Source organism: Calliopsis andreniformis, chromosome 12 (assembly GCF_051401765.1).
Source record: "Calliopsis andreniformis isolate RMS-2024a chromosome 12, iyCalAndr_principal, whole genome shotgun sequence".
Classification (NCBI taxonomy): Eukaryota; Metazoa; Arthropoda; class Insecta; order Hymenoptera; family Andrenidae; genus Calliopsis; species Calliopsis andreniformis.
Window position 1 is genome coordinate 11078517 of NC_135073.1, and position 24420 is coordinate 11102936.

The 24420-nt window shown below is 40.3% G+C and overlaps 1 protein-coding gene across 1 annotated transcript in view; it reads left to right on the plus strand.

Annotated features, from left to right (window-relative positions):
* The first annotated feature begins 290 nt into the window (after nt 1–290).
* Wb (wing blister) overlaps nt 291–24420 on the plus strand; it is a 138670-nt gene continuing 114540 nt past the window's right edge. The window contains exons 1-2 of the mRNA XM_076389208.1: nt 291–578; nt 23218–23460. Coding sequence (XP_076245323.1) covers nt 291–578; nt 23218–23460 — 531 coding nt within the window. The remainder of the gene's footprint in view (nt 579–23217; nt 23461–24420) is intronic.

Below are 24420 nucleotides of genomic sequence, written 5' to 3' on the forward strand. Positions count from 1 at the left end.
GAGGAAATTGCGAGATAAATCTCTGGGTCGTTCGTTGGGAGAATGTGAGTTTAAGATTAGCGCCTGGAATTTGCGTTTACTGGGAGTACAGGCGCCTGTTAGGCAGGAATGCGATTTGAGGGAGGACAGTTGATTCATTTTATTATATGTTATCAGAAACTACGTGTTGAAGTGTGTTTTGTAATAAAATACTAATGAGAAAGAAAAATAAAAATGTTATATTATTTAGTGTATATGACTAGTACTGATTATCGTTTATTTTTATTTCAGGTCAGTCTGGTCTATATGGCATGAGTAAGAACCTGAAGAACAGTGGCCTCTTTCCATCGACTTTTAATGTTGCTACAAAGGCAGACGTGTTTGTGAACGCGACGTGCGGTGAAGAAGGGCCAGAGACTTTTTGCAAACCTTCTGAATCATCAAGGTGCTCGATTTGCGATGCTAGGAGTCCTGATCCTGGCAAGAGGCATAACATTAGCAATGTGCTGGACTCGAGTGCTGGAAGGTGGTGGCAGAGTCCCACTCTAGCGCGGGGAGATCACTACGAATATGTAACCATTGTCTTGGATCTTAAACAGGTAAGATCTTTGATTCTACAATTATCTACGTTATTTAAAATTTCTATTGTTAGAATAACATGTGGGAGTAGATTTCCAAATGTCAATATTACTTGTGCAAGGTTTGACGAGTCTTACAAATTTAAATAACTACATGTAACTTAATTAATTGAGTACCTACCAATATAACGAGTCAGTAAATTATTAATATTCGCAATTATGCTCAGTTTATACAGAGTGTTAAAAAAGAGCGTTTCAAAACTTTAAGGGCTTGTAGTATCCAGCAAGAGGAGTAAAAAATATCTAATCAACATACATAGATCCTAAAGTCAATTCTTACGACGAAAACTAAATCCTGAAAGTCCTGAAACACTTCTTTTCAATACCCTATATACATACGTACTTTAAACAGAGCAAAGTTCACCAACTTTCCATTTAACGAACGTCAAACTTATTCGCCCCCAAAGCTCATGATCCCGAAAGGCTCAAAATCAAAGAGAGGCACGATTAACAGGAAAATTCTCAGTAAACCAGGCTGCTTGCAAAGTGCTCTCGAACTCTCTGTCCTTATTACCGACCCTCCAGAAAAAGGGCCGCGGCGCTCGTTAAAGCGTTTTTCGCGGTCGCGGCTCGCAATTTGCTGGAGACCCACTTCAGGTATACCTGCACGCGAAATTCCAGGAAAGGGTCCAGAAACCGCCCCATTCCTCTTCCTCTATCGTCTATCTCCTTTTCCCTGGTTTCGCGTAATCAGGATACCCTCGCCCTTTCTCTGTCCCGTCCCCTTTTCCCTGCCGCTCCTCTTCCTCCCTGACCCCTTTCTCGGGCCCCCCTCCTCGCGACGCGGCCCAGGGGCCACATAAATCGAAAGCAAACCGGGCACAATGCGTGAAACGAGCCTAACGAGCCGGGAAAAAGGCGACTCCAGGATTTTTCGGAAGGGACGACCGACCACGCCGACTCGAGCTACTCGCGGTACACGACCCTTTAATGGCGACATAATGTAAAGCCGCTTCAAGCTTCGCTCTCGAAAGGTTGCCGAGAGAACGCCGAGGATAAATGGCCGTAAGGCGAGACGACGTAAGTCACGGGTTTTTATTTCTGGAACTATTGCCGTCGCGTTTGAAGTTTTCAACATCGGTTCTGCATTATGCACCTGTATTTTATTTTATTGCGGGGAGGGGGAGAAGGAAGAGGGGCTGGGGATGTTGCTGTTTTTAATGGGAATACGGATTTTAGCTTCTGGAGTTCTGATTGGATCTGTCGAACGTTTATTGATACTGTTTCGGTCTGTTTTGTAATATTCTTCTAGGAATAAATTTGCAAGTTGGTTAAGACTGCTGAGGTTATTTGGATCGAACACAGGGCACAATGAATGTGAAGACAGATGAGATAGCAAACACCTTTGCTATTTTGCAATGAATAAATTAGCGAGATTAATAGAAAATGAATAATAACTTTTGGAAGCTTATTTTTTTACTCTGTTTAGTGTTTATACTATAGTTGATGGAAGTAATGAGTATAATAATGAGAATTCTTGCGAAGTGCCTTGAATCTTCCTATGGACCTAGTTCTCACTGATTTGAATCTTTCAGTCTTGCTAAATAGTTCAAGTAGTCAGTTGAAGTTTGTTCCTTGTGTTTTCGATGTAATTAAGCGGGACAACGGTACTTATCGCGCAATTTGTTCTTGTTCAGGTTGCTGCTATGAGCCAGGCTCGTTAGAGACCTTCGAAACTTTCATGATCAGTCGGCTGTTTTAACGCGATATTAATCACGGTGATCAAGTGGTTCAGTTAACGTGTAATCAGTTAAGATTAGTTTATACGGTATGTTACTTCAACTCGAGCACCTGTTTGCAATTACTTCCTTTTTCATCATTTATTTTTAGGTTGTTGAAGAGCTATGTAGGCTTGATGTCTTCAGATGTTACCATTAAAATTGCATGAGTAATTTATTTTAAGAGAAATTATATTATTATACAACTCGATAAAATTGAAGTGCTTCGATACAAGTCAAAATTAATTATCCATAGGGAATTTTATATTTGACAAAGTGATTTCGATGTTATCAGAAAAATTAGGCAATTATTATGTTAACAACGAAACGTAATTTCGTTAGGTAGAATAATGGATATGTTAAGATAGTCAAAGTCTCGACATATAATTAAGGGAGACGGGGGTAGGAGACTCAGTCTTTAATTGGATACTGATTGTATGGCTAATTTTATCCCTATAAGGTATCTATAACCAGTATCGCCTTGCTTGTAAAAAATAATTTCTTGCTTATAATAATTAAAGTGCTTAATTATAGGATCCATGTAACACAATATATTTAAAGACTGAGACTTTCATTAATTTTTCTTCACAAAAATTATATTAAAAACTAGTCATCAGTTAATTTATCTTTTACCTAGTCCAAAAAATACTAGTTATAACATTTAATTATGATTTTATGAGAATATTTCCTAAATTGGAATTTCTTTTATTAATAAGAGTAGAAAATGCTGTCTATTTTTCCAAAAATTATAAAATTTTCTATCTGCAGTTTCATCTAGAATTCAGTTCCTTAGATACATGAATGTTTCATCGATAGACGCATCTGTCTTTTCATAATGAATCAATCTCTTATGAATCACCGATACTATCGCTCTAAACAAACAGAGGTATTGAAACAATTGTCAGTCATCGATTAAATATGTTCCTAGCATCAATGAAACATAGTAATAACACAATATATCGATAGGATGTTGGCTCGTGAGATGAAAGAAACAATCACGAACGAACGCCAACTGCTCGTAAAATTAATAAGCGCAATGAACGTTAACGAAGACCATAAATATGGCTCTGCGGTTCGCTTATCCGTCGATTAGCATAATCATCCCCGATACTCGTAGACCGTCATTTAAAAATATCTCGATGAATCGACCGCCTCGCTTCGCATGTGAAGAACCCTCGACAGGCCCTACGGTGCCGAAAAATTCGACGCTTTCATAAAACATAGACCACTTTCCCCATCGATGGCACTTCAGTTTTAATATTAATGAGCCAAATATCCCCATTAACGATCGTGTTCTTTTTATTGATCATTCGTCTTTATTCTTTCTGGTGGAAGCGAGTAATAAATGCATCGAGAAAGATTTAGGTGAAAAATACTTTTCGCGTGATTTGATTTATTAGATAGATACTTTCGTTAATAAATTCTAACGAGTATTAGAGTTTGGGGCTATGCTTTATTAGTTAGATTATAATAGAATGCGAATATAAAGTGATTTATGAATTTCTTTAGAAAGGGTTCTAAATTTATATGTCCCTTGTCTAAAGATATTTTATTTTTTATTTATCTCTACTCACCATCAATAATCATTATTCTAAAATTAATAGTCCACTAGTCAATTCTCAGTAGAATTAATTTCCACAAATTATCTGGCATTCTAAATGCGATAAATATAATATTAAGTGTATCACAGTACAATTTCATGCTTCTCTACTTATTGAAATCAGTAGTAAACTTGATAATAAATCAGTCAAAGTTCAACCAGTTCCTCTACTCATTACATCACAAAAAAGAACACAACTTCTGCCAAAAATAGAAAAAAGGTGTCAAGCTTCTCACGCCAATTTGTACTCATTTCATCATACTCGATTCTCATCAACAGCTACGCTACCTGTTTACCCCAACAATTAAAGAAGCCGCTTTTGGCAACTCGTTTCCTCCAGCCCATCAGCCTAACTCGTTCCCGATTTCTCACGCGAATTAGCATCTTCCTCAAGATCGACACAAGCACCGTGACATCCTTTCCCTTAACGAACACAGCAGCGGCTCTTAATATATTCGCAGACTCTCAGAGCGACGAGCATTCCTCGCATTTCGCGCGAGTCGCTGCCTCATTTTAAATTTAACTTCTGTTTGCGCTACTGATTGGCGTGACGAGACACCAAGATCGCAGTCGACCGCCCACGCAACCACGGGCCAGCAAAATAAATTAATTTGTTCCTACCTAAAATGGTCATGGCGATGGCCACCTTTATCCTGGCTGGCTCCACCGTAGGACACGCTACACAATTACTAGGCGGATACAAATGATTGTCAAAGACCCTGGAAAAGGAACGTCGTTAATTTCGGTGACAGCGAAGCGCGCCTGATGTTCCTCGCTGTCCAATGGACCCTTTTCGCTGGCTCGACCTTTAGTGCGTGGATATCTGAACTGTATTGGAGGCAGCAGTTTCATAGACATATGAAGTTGATGCACTTTGTAGGGTATGCCAGTGAGTGCAGTTTAATAATTCTTTAAAAAATAATTTTGTCGAAACTAAAGTGTTTCTATGAGGAAAACAAATTTCAAAGTTTCAAATGCTAAGCACCCAAGAAACAGAAGACATCGCTGCGAAACGTTTACAGGTCTATCACATAGCATAGGATAGCATAGGTCTATCACATATTACATAGCCTATCAGATAGAGGGACAGGATCTCTGTTACAATGTTTAGGAAGCGCCACCGTTTCTGAGTCCACCAGCGAAGAAGATCACCCTGTATCACTGGTCCTTGGAAGAAAAGTGGGACACTGGCGGGCGGGTCACAGAATGAATTTCACAGTATTCAAGGATCCTCGGACAGAGAAAGAGCTCGTAACCCTTCGATAGGGTCGCCGTCCCAGCGACACAAGTCAAAAACGAAAAGAGACATGGAGTGGTACTCGACTCGGTCGAACAGGACGGCACCGAAGATCTTTTATTGTTCACGGATTAACGAGTTGCGGTCCCTAGGACGGTTGCTCGAGGTCCTCGAACCTGCCTCCTCGTCGCCTTCGAGCCGCTGAATGAATCATCTCCTTCGGTCGGGGAGAAGAATGGAGGTAGACGAAGTCGCGTAAATAATACCCCGCGGGGTGGAAGATCGCTCCTCGACTGTGTCAGGTTTGCTCGTTTTTTGAGTCGACACCGGGGCATTACGGGATGATGCAGCCTCTAACACGGCCGAGCGAGCCCTTCTTTATCTCGCGATCGCGGACCTCGTGCGAACGTGCAGGGAAATGTTTCAATGAGGATAGGCGCAGCTGTGTGGGGAGGGTTTTGTCAGATTGTCAGGTAACTCAGATTTTGCTTGCTCACTGGGAAGGCTAAGTGATAACTATACTGGGGATGTTTGCGCATGTGGAGTCATGTTTTAGAAGATGCAATTGAAGTGGTGGAAGCTAAATGGAGATTTGTTCTTAAGGGTTTTCTAGCATTAGTCTTCAGGATAGGTATAAACATTATTCAGTTGTAGTACATGTAGAAAAGTACTTTTATTGGCAGCTACAAACTTTGATTATGTTTTTCATATGGGTATCTGAAATTTATTGTTGGCTATACAATTTTACAGAGACGTCAGTTTTTATAGAGGATGTCCTAGAACTGGCGGTACAGGAAAAAATAAGTCTAATATTTTCGCCAGTATCACACCTTCTGGAACAGCCTGTATACAAATGTATAACAAATGTGACACAAGTCAAAAAAGAACATTTACGAAAATATGTTTTATATTAAACTGCTTTATGGTTGTAATTTATAAAACACAGTTCCAGAATTGTGTCACTTTTGAAGCGAAGGTGCGATATATGATATCGCATACAAATAGGAAATTGGAGTGGGTTTATACATGACAAGATTAAAAGTAAACTTTCAATGTATGAAACATTTGTTAGGTCTAGCACTTCTAATTGTAATATCAAAATTTAAAAAAAAAAAACGAAAGAAGAACAGACTAGTAGGACATCAATCTTCTTTAAAAATGAAGAAAAAGCTAATAAACAGCTTAAAGTTCTTCTGACACGGTTCAAATGAATTCTTCACGCGTCTCGGCGAAGATTACATTATCTTGCATGTGAATTTGGACCGTACATGGATTAAAAGGTAGCGAATGCATGGTTTATTTTGTAAAACGAATGACCAGTAATAACAAGAAAGCACTTGTTCACGGGCAGAAAGTCTGGGCGACCAAAAGTGTGCCGGATGATCGGTGTGCGTATGGACTTTTTACCGCGCGGGACTTTTGAGGAGCGGCGGTTCTTTGATTTTCGTCGGTGCACGGACACCATGGCACGTTACGAATTTACCTCGTAATTCAATTCCCACGGCCACTGGCGATAATTACAGGCCACGGTGCTTGGGACCCTCGCGCGCCGCCATGGCAGCGGCCATCTTTTTGCTTTTTCGACGCCGTACAGGTGATTCTCCGTGACCACTTCTTTTCTTCCTGCTTTCTTCCCGTTAATCCTCCCCTCGTCTTCCTTTTCTCGCCACGCTTCGTCTCTCTCCTTTTTACATTCACCTCGGCCCCTCTGACTTTCCTCTTGGTCCTCTTTCTCATTCACGCCCTCCGCTTCGTTTCCATTCGTTTTATTATTCCTCTTCTTCTCTCTTCGGTCTTCGCTACTTTTTCTTCCTTTGCTCGTACTCTGTTTGTTTTGATTTATTCGCGCTTAAGTTTTTTGACGTTTCTTCTGTCGCTTTGCTTTTCTTTTTATATTTACTGTTCTTCGTGTGCAGTCATTTTTTTAATTTCTTACTGCTACTGTTCTGAGCTTCTTCTGTTGGATTCTTCTTTGTACTGAGCGTTTCATAAGTGGAGATGCAGAGTTTAGACTGCTGGATTTTATTGGTCTTCTGGGGGAGATTCATCAGGATTCTCTTTGCTCCTACATTTTTGTAACAGTCTCTATTCCCAACCTCATTTCTTCCACTTTTCTTCTACCCTCGATTCATTCAAGAACTTTCAAATATTGTGAAATATCACCACTGTGCTCTGTATTGGTACTCCAACTTTCACTAGTTTTTATTTCATCTTTTCACTCTTTCTGCACTTTCTTCGCTCTTTTTGTTCTCTTCAATCTGTCATAGGCTCTTTTCCCCATCTTTCTTTGCTCACGCAGGAAATCGACGTGAATTATTATCTCGAAGTGCAGTTGAACCGAAACAGACCTCGTTACTAAGATATTTCGGAGCTCCCTGATATCCCTGCCCCCCTGTCGCTGTTTCACTGAAGAGAGAAGGAAAAGTCGGTCCGTTTTGTGAGATGCTGGGTCCTTGGAGAGAGCAAAGAGAAAAGTGAGAGCGTGCGAGATCGTTGGTCTCCGAATTTCAGACCACCCTTGTCGCAGAATTTGGGGCACAGTGATGGTAAGACCTCTACAGCCTGCCATGAGTATTTGCACGAATAGTTAATGTTTGCTATTTCTTGTCTTGTGATTTAGAATTGATAGTAGGATAAAGACCCCCACTTTTCAATTCCCTTTATACAAAATTTCTGAATTCGTTTTCAAAAAAGGTTCTTATCTTCTTAATGAAGTTAGAGGACATCAAAATAGAGGAAATTACACAGTGTCCATACGTTCATAATGCTTTCCAATCATTATTACTGCTAACTAACATTATTACTATTGACTCCAAAATCTACACAAAATTTTAACTCCAAAATCTACAAAAGATTTTGCCTTCAAAATTTACAAATGATTTTGACTCCAAAATCTACAGAAAATCAAGATCAAGTATGAAATTTTGCTCAGATCAAGATGTAGATCAAGATCTACAAAAGTCAAGAGAAGTGTAGCCCCGATCTCGCAAATCCCCAAAAATGCTCAGTCATCCACCATCCACAGTGGTCGAAGACGGTCAGGGATCCTACTGACCATAACAGTCTTCCAATTAGCGCCCTCGAAAGCGCCATAAATTCCCTCCGCTGCCTTTCGTACTAACCTGACTAGAGACTGCAAGGCTTCCCAGAAAGTGGTGCACCACCCACTTCGGGGAGTTTGGAGTCGCGATAGAGGGTCGCGAGCCCGAGGGAAACTCGCGGAACCAGTACCAATGCACAGTGCCGCGATCGTGACCAGTCTCAGGCGCTCAGGATGTGAGAAAATCGAGAGTCGAGCTCGACCGCTGATAAATCAATAGGAACCTCTCTGGTTCGTGCCGAAACCAGGCTCGGTTCAGGGAGACACTGTGGCGGGCAATAAAGGGAACTTTTCGAGTGAAATATACCTCGATCCGTTTCGCTTCTAAATATAATTCGAGGCCGCGCTGATTTATAACGGATATTAGGATTGTTCACAGCGGAAGGATCGACCGCGTGAAAATCGCGCACCGTTACTATGGCGCGATCGTGACTCGACTCCACGTGTCCAGCGCGAGAATATCGAGGGCGAGAACGGTACCGACGCGATGAATCAGGTGCAACTGGGCCTGGGTTGGTGATCGATCGAAAAGCGTGACGTTTGCGAATAGTTGAACGTTTATTAGAGTATGGAGAGAACGAGGAAGTGTCTGGGGAGTCCTGATGATTTACGCTACTGGCTGGGTGCGGGCATAGGGCATAAGCAGTGGATTCTTGCTGGATCTAAGGGGTATTTAGTCTGGAACGTTAGAAATGTTGCTATTGAAGAATTTTTTTTGTGAAAGATTGAAAAGGATGGTTTTCTCGAAATTGACATATTCATTTATAATATGTATGGTGGAGAAACGCAGGCAAATTTTTTGAGATTAGAATATTTGTTGATAGAACTACCTGGGAAGCCAAGGCGACATAGATGATTGTTGTTCAATTAATACTAGGTAAAACAGAGTATTTTTGTTTAAAGAACCTGTGATCTTAAGACTCTGATAAGAATAGACATTTCTTACGGTTGGTACTTCTATAGTTAAAAATCAAAGTATGGTATGCTATAGAATTTGATGAACAAGATCCCCTGTCGACATTGTCAACAGATCCCAGTATCTGTTCTCTTCCTTGACACCTTAATAACACTAAATTATACGCTCCATTTTTTCAATCTTATTCCACTATCGATATCACAGAAGCCTGAAGCTACATTTCTAGTGATAGTTATTCCTTCAAGCCTTCATATACATAAAAACTTCCAATCGAAAAAAGACCCAAGTTTCACTTCTGCATAGCTCCTCTACTCCACAGCGCCTAGCTAATCGACTCTAATCAGCATCTAGTGCAGCGCGTAGAAATGCAATCGTGAAGGCGCGAATTACGAGGGACGCGTTTGGAAAACTGCAATAACACGTCTCGCGAAGCATGAAAGCGACTCCGCGACTGGTTCGCCTCCGAGCGATTAAAGGACGAAGGCCCCGCGATGGAGCAGGCCGAACGTCAGGTGAAATAATCGCCTCGTGACGTCGCGCATTCTCCTTCTCTCGACGCAATTATTTAATGCAACGGAACGTTTACTTTCCCCCCATTGGCCGTGGACGTGTGCACGTGCACCGTTCGTCCTCCCTCGTCGGGTTCAGTTTAAAAATAACCAGAAGCCGCGCAGCAGTGCGGTATGGGCTTAATTGCCGTGAAGTCGCTCGGCCGTGTGTACATGCGCGACGTGGCAGGAAGAGATCACGTTAAATACGGGGAGAGCGATGGAAATTGCTGGTCAATCCCGGCGCGAGAGGTCCTTTAACGTCTAGCTTTCGCTCGACGTGGACGCGCAGGCAAAGGGAGACCAGTGACTCGCAGATTTGCTAAAGCTACCGACGCGTTGCTCTTCTTCGCTCAGCCGCGTCAGACTCCGTTTTCGTGACTGACACCTAGCTTCTTCGAGGCGCGTAGGAGAAACAAGACTCGAACGTAATCTGAATCAGGGATCCTTTGTGACCCAGTCGGAGGAGCTCGCGATGCTGTGTGAGGTAGGGGACCTAGGGATACTTTTGAGCAATGAGTATACATAAACAGGTGTACAGTATCGACAGGAGATATTTGGGAACTGAATGACTGAGGAAATTGAGATTTATGGAAATAGTGAACGACTGAACTTAGTGCTCTGCTTTTAAAGAAGAAATTATGTAATTTGCATTTTAAGTTACTGTTGCTGTGTTAATATCTCTCATGTATTTTAGATGATTATATAACATTTCCTGTTTCGTTTCGTCATTAGGCTGCTGCAAATGAGGACTCCTTTGCCACCGCGGCGATTTGCAGCGCGTTGTAGCAACAAGGATAATTCCCAATTTTCAATCGTGGAAACGAAGGAAAGACTTACGAACGCAGCAACTTGGCGACACGTTAGCAACAAGTTGTGGCAGCGAAGCAGGACCTGCGTTCTCCTTCAAACTTCGCCACGTTGCCTCGTTCATATATCTTTCCTCTCTTTCCACAATTATAAAATTGGGAGTTATCCTTGCTGCTCAAACGTTCGTCTGCAGCTAACCTTATTCCCCCAAAATTGAAGTACAATTCATTACCAACCTTCAGAGAGACAAACCTAGGACGAAGCAAAGTACCCACAAGTTTACCAGAAACGTCTGAAACGTTTGAAACGTTTGCACTCCCCGATAGTCGTTTTCCCTGTAATCTCGCGCGCGAAAGTTTGCAGCAGGGATGCAAGGAATAGCAGAGGGCTGAGAAAGAATAAACGTAGTACGTACCGGGCTGTACGTTTATGGTGGCGGCCTTATGTCGCGCCGCAGGTATACTGGAGCAGGTATTTACCTGTGCAGGTTGTACACGGTACCTGCATACTTTCGGCTCCTCCGGCATCGAGTCGATCGTACGTACAAGTATTCGCGGCGTGGTTCCTTAAGCAAAGAAACGGCACGAGAAAAAAGTGAACGCTCCACGATCCATGAGGGCCCCCACGGATCCTGAAGAGAGAGCCTCCCTGTCTTCCGAGATGCTGATTCGAGCGTAAAGATCGATAGGGTTTCTGGGTAGGGACCAATCGAAAGCCGCTGGATATTGCAGTAAAGAATTAAAGTCGACTGGATCTTACGTCGAAGACGAATCTAGATTTTACATGGAGCTTTTGTTGAGGAATTGTGGATATTGAGAGTATAGTGAAAGTGGATATGAAATGCAAAGTTCGTTGTGAGTATATTCAGAGGGTGATGAGTTGGGATTGATTGAATATTTTGTTGGAGTTTTACTAAAATTGGGAACCTGGGGAAGTTCATTAAACTTTTTGGTACATTTCTCAGTGTTAAGTGTCAATAACCTGGATGACTGTCTTATTTGACAAAGTTCTTCAGCTTGGAACAGATAATTTAATTTTCTTTGAATTTAAATTGTCAATCATTAGGAGTCAAAGCTAACTATATCAGACATTAAGTATTCATTAGAAAAAAGTTTAATCGTAAGCGAAATAATTCTAGAAATATTCATAATTGATTTATTAGATATTTTCTTGATCTCTTCTCATACAATATCTCTGGGAACCAATCTCTGGAAATATCAATTTTTAATACGCCAAATCGCAAAGTTCATAGCAATCTTCAGCCGCTTTCGAATTACTAAGAACAAAATTTATTAGGATATTGGAAAGCAGTATTTTCGAATTTCGAGTGTCGAAAAATGTCCAACCTCTCGCAATCCGCAACAAATAACCGTCAGACGAAGCCCAATTAGGAATCGAAAGCTGTAACAACAATAAATATGGTATTTCCATCGACACAGGGATCTCCGTAATGCCTGACGAGCAGGCTCCCTTCATGGTTCGTGGAAGAATTCACGAGAAAACGAATCCAGTCGTAAAATCGACGATCGTGGACCACCCGAAGCTCGCAATACATAATATCTACTCTTCTTCGGAGTTTCTCCAATGACGAAGGCGATTCTACCCATAACGATCAACCGTGACTTGGCTTTGTCGAAGGTGGATTCTAGAAAAAATAACATACTATAGTTTAGAAAGGAATATTAATCATGACGAGCCCACAACAAAAGATACTATAACATACGTACTTACAATATTTCATTCATTAATAAGTTTCACATGCAAAGTGATTGCAATCTTACAGAAACTTACTCCTGCTAAATTATTCCATTCATTTCTACGTTCTAAAGTAACCTCTTAAAAATCGTATCTCATCTACTTCACCTGACCATCAAACCCCAAGGAATCCAAATCTCCAATCACTCGAAGAAGCGACTTAGTAAATTTCATACAGTAATAAATACAGTAAATGCATAATTGCTCAAGTAGTTCACGGGATGGATCTAAATGGACCATCCATTGGAAGCGTGCAAATAATCTCAAAAAAGGAATTCTCACGCCACAGTTTACATGATTTACCCTCTACACACGTTCAAAGGGGCCGATATAATACGCGTGTCGGGCCACGGAAAAGATTAATGATACGGAGTAGCAGCCACCATTTGGTGTCCCCTCTTCGACGGAAGTTTATATCGGCTCGAGTCGCGCGCCCACTTCCTCGTCTTCTCGCTTCCAGACTAATTTCACCAGCACACCCGTCAGGATTTCTAGTTAACGTTCAGACATCCAGCGCACACTTCCTCGACAGAGGGGCCACGGCTCATGCACGCGCGCGAATCGCATTTGGCAATGGTACCGAGTCAGGTCCAAGCCAACAAACCAAGATCAGGTTGGCAAGAGACCAGGACGTGGAATCCCTGCGCCAGACCGCGCGGTGTCCGCTCGTTGATTTTCCGCAGACGAGATTCAGACGAGAGTGTCATGGAGGCTTTAGGAGGTCTTAACTCTGGGGTGACCCTTGGTCGACTCAGGAGACGTGAATTTAGTTTACTGCTGGAGCTATGATACGATATAATTATATATTTCACTGATGGAGTACCTAAAATAAAGCGACGAAAAATTGGTTCCTGTGTTGAACCTTGAGGGAAGCTCACCTGGGGTTCTAATGGGTGGACCTGTTTCAAGGTACTATTGCAAGAGTGGAAGTTTGAGATTGATAGATTTGTAGTTTTTACTGTTTTGGGGGAAAATAGTGTAATATTTTAATGGATTTTTATAATTTTTCATTTAGGTTCTTTAAATTAGTGGAATTCTTCATGAAAAGAATTAGGGTTTAATCGAATTTTATATCTATATCGTTACAATTATGTACATTGAAGTGGATGAATATTAAGAGTAGGTACATTGAAGCCAACGTAACGCGGTTTTCTGCATAATTTCCTAGAAACACGTACGCCTCTATGATAGATTTCTATTTAAGCTCTATATACTGGGTGGTATAAAGAAACATGACAAGTTAATTGGTATTAATTAATTTTAAGGAAAAATCTTGTTCTGCTATCACTTAGAAATGTTTTCAGGAATTCAAAAACTCTTCAAAAAGCATTAAATTATTTTGTTGAAAATACTTTACTGAATTTACAGAAAATAGAGTCATTTATATCTATTTCTGACAATTGCTAGAAACTTTACTAAACATAGAATATCTTTGAATACATAAAATGATCAGTTCTACAATATGATACGAACAGTAGGCTAAATGTATTATAACATATGTAATTTGTAAGTTTCTTGGAAATGTGAATTAAGTCGCACGACAGCCGTCACGGATGCTTCAGAAGAGCGACTCGGGTGCAAAGGATTAAATTTGGATATTCTCAGAATTTGGTAGTTTAAAGTGTTTAAGAAGGAAATAGAGTTCTAAAGCTAAATAAAGAAATTGATTGCAAAGTAAACTAACATAGTATTTCTACTTTATAATATTACTATTTATACTAGTCCTTCTATTATCTAATATTCACAATTCATATTTCTTAGACTTTTGTATTTCCCCGATTATCAACATTAAAAGTTAATTGAAAAAAAATCGCAAATTTATTCCTTAACTTGTTTCATTTAAACTCATCGTTCAATTTATTTCAATAACAACGTCGAACCAGTGTTTTCACTAAACCACTCTTCTAGGGAGAAATTCAATTACGTCTCCCCTCAAAGGAGTTCATTTATTCACTCAATAAACCTCTGTTCCTCCACAGGAAATCACTGCTCCTGCCTAGCGCTAATAGAAATCAAATTTTATTTCCTTTTTCATCGAAGTTACGTTTCGTTTCACTTGGAATGTAGAGATCTTGCAAAAAGGTGCAGATTTGTGTGGTATAAAACCCAAGTTTCTCAGAGTTTAATCTTGAACAAGTTACCACATTTTTCCTTCAATCGATTTAAGATAGAAAATTAACATGAAATATAGAAAATCAGTAATTCATGCAACAGACGAAGAGTGCAGTTAGAATTACTAGTGGCATTTAATCGACTACCAACGATGCTTAATTAATTAAATCTGGAAATCGTTGTAGGGCCACCCTTTATGTACGGTTTGCTTGTTACACGCCTTATTTTGATGGGGTGTCATATCGCGGGCTACCACGTTTCGACTCACTGGACGCATATATACACGCGCGTGAAACAACCGGACTTAGGACGGTGTCGTGTTACCAAATAGAAGGTGGACGTATTAATTGCAGATGGATTTAAGGTAACGCGAGACGACATAATCCGATTATGAGGCTCATGTCGGCTAGACGTCAGATTCGACGACGACCAGGATTTCTGGTGGAATATAGAGTTACGAGATCCTGCGGTTTGCTACATCGTTGTCGTTGCTTCTTTTCTTTTTGCTATGGTAATTTCGATTTTTCTGAATGCAGTAATAACAGATCGTTGGGACTTCGAAGTGAAAAAGAGAATTAATGTTTCACATTTTATACTCTCTTGCTAAGAGAGTATCATATCAGAGCAATTGCAATGTTTTAAAGAGTGGAGCTATTTTTGAGTACTTCATACTGTTCAGGTTTAGCCTTCTTTATTTAAGTACACTGTCGTGTATAAATATATGGACACTTTCACGTTATTGTGGTACGTTTTGACAACAAATTCCATCTCAGACGATTATATAATGATCACAAATAACATCTGATAACAGTTAGTGTAAATAAAAAATGTAAGTATTTCATACGCTTACAATAATGTTAAAGTATCCTAATATTTATGCAGGGTAGTGTACATGTATAAAAATTGAGAAAATCCAGGAAAACATTGTTTCGAGTTCAAATTCAGTAGTGGACAATGTAGGCATACATTAATCAAATTTGGTGACACCTTCATGTACCTTCAATGTAAAAATATAAGGAGTAGGTACAGAGTTACAGTTAGAGTTAACCTTCTCATTAAGATTAACATTTATTAATTATTCTTCGTCCTCATGAATTCGAACCCTCAAGAAACAAATCCAGATCGTAAAGGGAACCATTAGAGGTTCCTCAACTTTGACACCAAGAATCCTTGTTCCTCTCCTTCCTCCAACTGCATTTCCAAGAATGTACCGTTGCAGAGAAGCGTTTAGAATAGAACCACCGCAATCGATGACACTATTTGCACGGTGATCCTTCTTTAACGATGTACCCAACGGTGCAGGCGATAAATGTTCTTCAGAAACGCTTCCTACGAAGAAGGGAAGGAGCATAGGGCGGCGGAGGAGCTAGAGGGCTTGTATCGTAAACAGATCTCACGTCGCGTCGTTATCCGCGACAGGATCTCAAGAAGCGACACCTTCGCTCGTAAGGCACGTACACAGCACGCGGGTACACGTGTGCCCATTTGGTCTCACGTGAATGTTTCGCCGTTTCACGCGTGTTCGCAACAATACGAGTCGCGCAATCGTTTACCACTGCTACTATTTGTATCCCCCTGTAACGAGGCGGTCTTCCAAAGGATTGAGCAAGATTTGTGACCCTTCTCTAAGAAGTTTGACATCGAAAAGTGCTCGTTTCTTTGGAGACATGAGCGTTTCGAATTTTCAACTTCGATAATCTTTTATTGATAGACTTTGGATCTTTATAAAAGGAAATACATAAATTTTACGAGTAAAATATCATTCCAATTTGCATATATAAATTTTAAAAATCCTTTGTGAACAACTTAGGAAGTCACATAACTTTAAAAATAGGTGAATAATACTTCTAAAAATTTCTCCGCCATGAGAATGAGTGAAAGTTCACAAAATTTAAAGAGTCAGTCCATTTCAAAAATTAGCAGTTGAAAAATAATAAAAATGACATAGTCACAAAAAATATCCTCACCAAAAACAGACTTCAAATTAGTGTCACTAAAGATAACCAAATTTTGCAATATTATTATACTACTCGCTTCAACAACTTCCATTCATTGCATATCATAATCTGAAATCGATGCAAGTAGAAATATCAAGCTTTTCGAGGGTCGAGAGTAGAAAGTAGCAACCGTGTCGTGGCTACGTTTCTCACGAGCCAAGGTGTCCGACATCCCCTTTATGGGCGCGATGGGAGGCTGTAACCGAGACTAAGGGCCACCACTAATAAATTGGCATTGTGCGCTATCTCGTGAGGACCGTAAATGGGGTGCACGGAGGTGCAGCAGCAAGAAAGTTTACCAGACCTGACGGTTCCTGGAGTCGGTGAGGCTTAGAGCGCCTCTCCCCGAGTCGTCGAGACTTGTTCCTCGGGGTCGGAGAAGTTTCAACGAAGAAAGGGCGACACTCGTCTTTATTAGAATTCTCGGACGTGACTGCTTCTGAAGAATCGCTATCAGGTTACTTCGTCCCGAAAAAAGCTTCCTAGAGTCTCGGTATGGTCGCATTTGTAATTGAAATACAGCGCAGAAGAAATTTGTTCTAAGGCGTGGCGATGGAGTCCAAGGCGATCTTGAGACTTTGATACATGAGACTTGGTTCTGTGCTCTTCCTAGAACTTGGAAGAGTGTTTAATAAAATTACTGACTGAGAAGAAGGTGTCTATGTACAATTTTGAAATTGAACCTTGAAACTAGTCCATTACTAATCTCAGTCTATGTAAATTGGTTTCAAGCATGTTTGAAAATAGTCCTTAGATACAGAAGTCAATTATAAATTAAATATCCAAAAGGTCAAGCTCCCTGAAATTTATTTTATTACGTGGAGTGTGAGTTACAGTGTCGACTGACCAGTGCACGTGAATCTCGGGGCTGAAAATCACCACTGTACTATCGTAGCGCAGATTTTTTGCTCGTTTTGGTTTACACTTAGCACGGTCGGGCTCAGGCAGTCAGAAAATAGCTGTTGCTTGTGCATTCAGAATATCTGGCCTACACCGAGAATAGAGCGTGCAATTTACCTTAGCGTTATATCATCGCTGATGAAAACAAAAGTACAGGAGCGTAGAAAGCGGCTGAATGGTCGGAATGATGCGGCGGTTCATCTTCCTTTGTACGCTACCGATGAAATTACAGGCATCGGTGGCTTGCTATGTGCAAGATTGTCGGAAGCAATCACAAAACTTGTAACTTTATGAGTTGGTTAACGAACTATAGGGAACTATAGCGAGCTAAGAAAAGCTTACATGTTGGTTCATAGACAGAGCATATAAAATAATTTTAGTTATGAATTTCACCTGTCAGGGTGGTTACAGTGATTCACTTTGAGGAATTTTGTAACTTCGTGTAACAGAGGAAGTGAGATATAGGTCACTTTTCTTACATTATGATGACTCTGCTCCTGCTCAAGTCTTAAACTTCTGTACTATAATAATACTATCTTCGTCTCAATTTATTAATTCAGTGAAGTACAACAAAACACTGGAAAAACTGAGGTCCACTATCTCTACAGAAAAAATAGAAAAATCTCAGACTCACTCCACAAGCTGCTACTATCTCAAGGCAGTAATAAAGAAACGAAGATTACAAATTTCTAAACGAGAGCTCGAGAGTACAAACTGGTTACAAAATGGCCAAAGAACTGGGTCTTTGTTGAAGGTAACAGGAACATTGATACGACCAGTCACAATCATGGTGGAACAGCATCGTCGACCTCGATCGACGCGCGAATCCAGCCAAGCAAAGTTCATCAAGGAATCGCGGTTTGACGTCCAGCCAGTCATTATTGACTTTCTTCATCCGCCAAGCCTCCACTATAAAGCCATTTCTGTCATTCAATGCTAATATTGGCCGCATCCTTACAAGGCTGTGGAGATACTGCCGCGGTTGGCAGAAGGCGACTAGTCGTCGACTACTCGACCACTCGATCGTGGGAGCCGTCTGCTGAATGCGGTGCGCTTCACGTGTCCGGTTCAGCTGCGAGGATACTGCCACCGTACTCCCAAGATCGCAAAAAATCGTGTTTCTTGGATGCTTCGAACGAGATCGAGCGTGACTTTTGTAGCTACCAACCACTTTTCATATTCTTTGAAGCGACTTACGCTCGCTGTGAACGCGAGTTTCAACATTCATGAGCGAACGTTCTTTAAAACGACGAGAGGCTGGGAGCGTTTGAATTGTTTGGAGATTCGGGAGAAACTGGTTTGAATTATGAGGTAGAAAAGATTGAAATATTTTTGAGACAATTCTGTTAGGTTTTCTAAGAATTTGTGTATGAGGTTTACGAAGAGTAGAAAGTAAAAAATTGTGAAAGATGGAAAGATAGAATTATTGTAGCAAAGGTGCATAGCAGTGTTTAGAATCTCCTGTCATCGAGATATCCAAGTTGGTCATACTGACTATCAGATGGTATGACTGTTATCAAAATGTTGACTTTAACGCCAGGGAAGGATGAAAAGATGACGGAAGTGTTTCATGCTGTCAGAGATATCTCAGCGTGATCGGAAATTGCAGTCTCTATCAGGCTGCAAGTGCAGCGTGACTAGAGACTCCACGCTGTTCCATTGCAAGAAGATTGTGCCTAGGGTGCGTCGAGTATGGCCCTTGACGGGTTTTCTTGCAGGGTCATCCAATCGAGCCGACTATTTACACGAGACAACCCCATCGAAGATAAACGTGCTGCCCCTTGAACTGAGGGGACCGGTTCACAGCACTTCTCTTACACGATCCGTTGAAAATTAACGCGGTCTTGCGATGACTTCATGAAGACGTATCGTGAGGGTTTCGTAACAGTATCTTGCACCAAAAAATAGAAATAAAATTATCAACGTTGCAATTCTTCGCGAAATTCCTCATTGTCAATTGGTGAATGATCTGATTTCTTTTAAGAGCAGAATAGAATTCATTTAGAGTCAGAAGTTACTGCATTATAGAAATGTTGCTAGAATTCTGTATGTCTTGATATTTATCAATAATATTTAGTATTGATTTACTGCAGTCGATGTGCAAAATAATTGTTAAGAATAAATATAGGGGCAATTATTGTTAAAGTCTTTATTTTGTTAGAAATATCAATTTTTATACAATAGTTGTCGGAGATTTGACTTCGAAATATTAATTAGCCAATAGTCCTCGATTATGAGTTTACGTTATTGACATGGAAGGGTATAAATACTCGGCGCGATCTATCGATTCCTCAGTCGTCTTCAGGACTCCACCGGAGGCGGAGGGCCACTCTGGGAGATCCGAGGTAAGCTCTCAACTTCAGAGGGGTTCCAGGGCTATAGAGACCTATCGACCCCTGATGCTGAGGGCAGATGATCTAAGGGTGAGGGAGGGTGGTCAATCATCTTGAGATTTTTACTCTACCACTGCTACTAGTACTACTACTTATTACTACTACTTAGAATGTATTACTATTTATTCGTACCATTTACATACTGCTACTACATACTACTACTACATACTACTACTACATACTACTACTACTTATTACTACTACTTATTACTACTACTTATTACTACTACTTATCACTACTACTTATCACTACTACTTATCACTACTACTTATCACTACTACTTATCACTACTACTTATTACTACTATTTACTACTACTATTTACTACTACTACTTACTACTACTACTTACTGCTGCTACTACTACTTGCTACTACCACTACTACTACTTACTGCTCCTACTACTACTTGCTACTATTAGTACTACTTACTGCTTCTACTACTACTACTACTACTTACTACTACTTACTACTACTGCATACTGCATACTGCTTACTACTACTACTTACTACTACTATTGACTGCTACTACATACTGCTTACTACTACTACTTACTGCTTACTATTACTACTTACTATTACTACATACTGGTTACTACTACTACTTACTACTATTACATACTGCTTACTACTACTACTTACTACTAGTACATACTGCTTATTACTATTTTTACTATTAGTTACTACAACTATTTACCACTACTACTTACCACTACCACAACAGACTATTATCAACTACAAGTGTATTCGTTCTTAGAGGTTAATGGAAAGTATTAAGTAGAAGTTAGACGTAAGCTAATAATTAGTATATGTATAAGTAATTAATTTGACTTCCACCATTCCCACGTGTAACTCACAATCAGTTCGTATTGTGATTTTTCTGACAGCGGCTGTCCTACATAGTAATTCTATATTTTTATTCGTACCTTCAGTTTCTAATAATTCAATATTCAAAATATGCATTATATACGTACATATAGTACTTCAATTCGTGAGTGTTAGAAAGCTAGCGGACAGTGTTCAAGCAAAGCACCAAGGAACATGTTATTTGTAGAGGAAGATCAGTACCAGAAGCCTATTTATTTTTCCTCTTTCCTATGGTCCATCAGGAACTAAGAAAATCCAACACTCTTGTTACTAACATACAGAAAGCGTCAACCTTGAACTCCGAATACATTCTAAGCTTCTACACGACCTACCCCATGACGAGGCACGCGATGCTGATAGCAAGTCGAAACAGATGAACACGTGCAACCAGTGTAAATATTTAGCCTTCGGAACGTTTGCATGCTGTGCTTCTGACTCTCCCCTCTGTTCTGCTTCTTCTCGTAAAGGCCTCAACAAGCTTTCGACAGTTTCCGACCTCCACGATGTGTTTGTGGATGTCGATGACGGTTTTGAATTAGGCTCGCGCCAGGAGTCGAGAGAAATTGTTTCCTTCTGACAATCTGATTCAAGCTTTGATTGATTTATCTTATCGTTCTCGCCAGATGTGCCAGTCTTTCACTTGTAGAAGCTGATACAGTGAAAATTATTTTTCTTTATTCTAGTATAGAGTGTCTTTGTTATAGTCTCTTCAGTGATAGAAAATATAGCGTAGATACAAATTCTCCATTTATATTTTATTTATAAATATGAAATATAAATATTGAGTACACTTCGACTGTCAAACTTTTACCAAACACCTTCAAAGCTTCAAAGCTTCAAAGCTTCCCAGTTAGGAACTCCGTAAGTCTTTCACAGAGTCCTCAGACCAAAACATATGTTAACTCAGCTAACCTTCAGTCAAATCGAGTCCAGCAGAGGAATTCTATGATTCGACTGGTTAGAATAATTGAAGCCCAGCTCTCTGGAATTCGAATCCAGCCTTTCACAGAGTACTCAGACCCAAACATACATTAGCTCAGCCAACCTTCAGCCAAATCGAGTCGCCAGGAATTAATATTAACCAGCAGAGGAATTCTATGATTCGACTGGTTAGAAGAATCATTCGGGTCTTCGTGCGATCGACAGAGCAGAAGGATCGAATAATTGAAGCCCAGCTCTCTGGAATTCGAATCCAGCCTTTCACAGAGTACTCAGACCCAAACATATATTAGCTCAGCCAACCTTCAGCCAAATCGAGTCGCCAGGAATTAATATTAACCAGCAGAGAATTTCTATGATTCGTCTGGTTAGAAGAATCATTCGGGTCTTCGTGCGATCGACAGAGCAGAAGGATCGGATAATTGAAGCCCAGCTCTCTGGGATTCGAATCGAGCGTCCCGGACGAAGTCCTTAGATGGAAACGGACCCCGCCGGTATCGCGGACACGCGATCTGTCTTTATGGTCCGAAAGTGGGCGTCGGGCTGGCTTCACAATGCCAGCGTAACGACGACACAACGAGGACAACGACAACGACAAAGACGGGCCCGACGAAAGGAGCGAAGGGCTCTCGTCTTGTTGATTCGACGAAACAGCGTGTCCAACGGTGACACGACGTCCTCGGTAGTCCTATCCATGAGTTACTGTTCACCTGGACAAATTAGTTGCTTAAAAAACGGAGAAAGGAGTCTGAGGTTCCAGGAGGGGGTCAGATGCTAGGTGAAGCCTGTCAGGTGTGATGTATTGCATTAGGAGAGGCTGAGATTAGGTGGTCTTGCTTTCTAAAGTGACTTTGAGTATTTGTTGCAAGTGTGATTTACTTTTGGAGCATTGGATTGAGGAATATTTGTTGTGAGCCTGTCTGGGGGATTAAAATAGAATTTTAAGTATTCTGTGGAGCTTGTATTGACTTACTGAATCTAGAGTTAAATAAGTATCCATTTGATGGACTGTGGACCTGTTGATATTGACACCATATCGACTGAGGACTAAACTTTCTGTAACCTCAGCTTCTGTCCTTCCCATTATTTTTTAAATACCACAAGAGAAATTTTCCTCCACTTTACTGAGAGGTTTAATGCTGATAGACATTGTGTGCCAGCAGCTACAATGTCTTTTGTGCTACGATGCAAGCAATTCTATGGTGCTGAACTTTCAACTGTTACAATAACTGTAATCTTTCACTGCTGTTTCTTACGATTAACGCTAAGGGAATCGTGGCATAGTTGGATGATTTGTAGGCAATCCTGTAATGTAAATTACTCTACGTACCCGGAATTAATTATCCAGAGAGAAATTCAGTATACACAGCGGGATCCCTGGCAAACTGTGGGATATCTATGGGCCTCCCATTCCTCTTTTCGCTATTATACGGCGAAACGAAATCACTCGCGATGTCGTGGGTGTTGTGTACATCTTCACTAACACTCTGAACGAGGGTATATTATGTTTGTCACTCATTCTGGAAAAATTCATTCAAATCATTATTCTACTGCATTTCTAGACTTTGTGAACTATTATGTTCACGAAATTTTTCATTTTTGAACTGCTTATTTAGAAAAATGATACAACTCGAGAGATATTCACTAACATATATATTTTTGTTATTTACATAAATGATTCTAACCGCATCCTGAACGTTTTATTTCCAGGTGTATCAAGTGGAGTACATAATAGTGAAGGCAGCAAATTCCCCAAGACCAGCAGCTTGGATTTTGGAAAGATCCACTGATGGAGAAAACTATCAGCCGTGGCAGTATTACGCACCTAATGATGAAGAGTGTTGGTCGCGATATTCCACGCCACCAGCTTCCGGGAAACCCGTTTACATCGATGACGACGAGGTCATATGCACCAGCCTTCACTCCAGGCAGACTCCTATGGAAAACGGAGAGGTAATCTTATTTGAAATATTTTCATATTCACCGTGAACATACTATCCTGCAATAAATTACGTAAGCAGTTTTTATGAGACGTAAAAAATCGCGGAAGCCTAAGACTGTCGTATCCTGATTTCACAATTAGAAAAGTCATTAGTGTCACAGTGAGGAAAAATTGATTTATGGAAAAAGAGGAACTGCGAACGAATTGGTCAGGAACTATAATTAATTACTCTACAGTAAAAATTATTACAAGTAAATTCTACAATCAAAATTCTGGCAAGTAAATTCTACATTAAAAATTATTAGAAAGAAATTATTACTATTATATAGTATTATTGAAATATTAAATGTGTAATGTCCTATACAAATAAATATTTTACAAGCTTCAGGAGTAGATAAATAACCCACAGCAGCGGAACACAAAAAAATAAAAATGTTCAAATAAGAACAACTGGAATGCATAACACTTTTCACTTGAAAGAACCACTCATGTTAAAAAAAAATACATAGTGATTACTGCATAGATCACTTTCTGTAGCGAAAAAGGCAACTCGGTCGCCAAGTAATCCCTCATCAAGGGTGCGCGCTAATTATCGAAGATCATAGTTATTCTCGTGTAAGTTCTATTTGGTTATATAATAAAGATCATCGTGGACGTGTAAAGCTGTTCTTGATGCGCCGTTTAAATGAAAAACTCCCTGAAATTGTGCATCGTAACCAGGATTAAAAAAGAGAAAATCGAAGAAACGAGCAGGCAGCCAGTATTCCTTAGGGGTCTAAGAATTTTTATGACTTCCAATCGCTATATGTTCCGGTTAAGAAACGACGACGTGTTATTACTCGTGTTATTGGCGAAAACGCGAAGCGCGAAATTTGCTGTTACTTCGTCCAATCGCGGTATCCGTTTGATACAAGATTATTAATTATCGTTCATTCTGTACCACTGCTCGTATAATTACGTTATTACGTGAT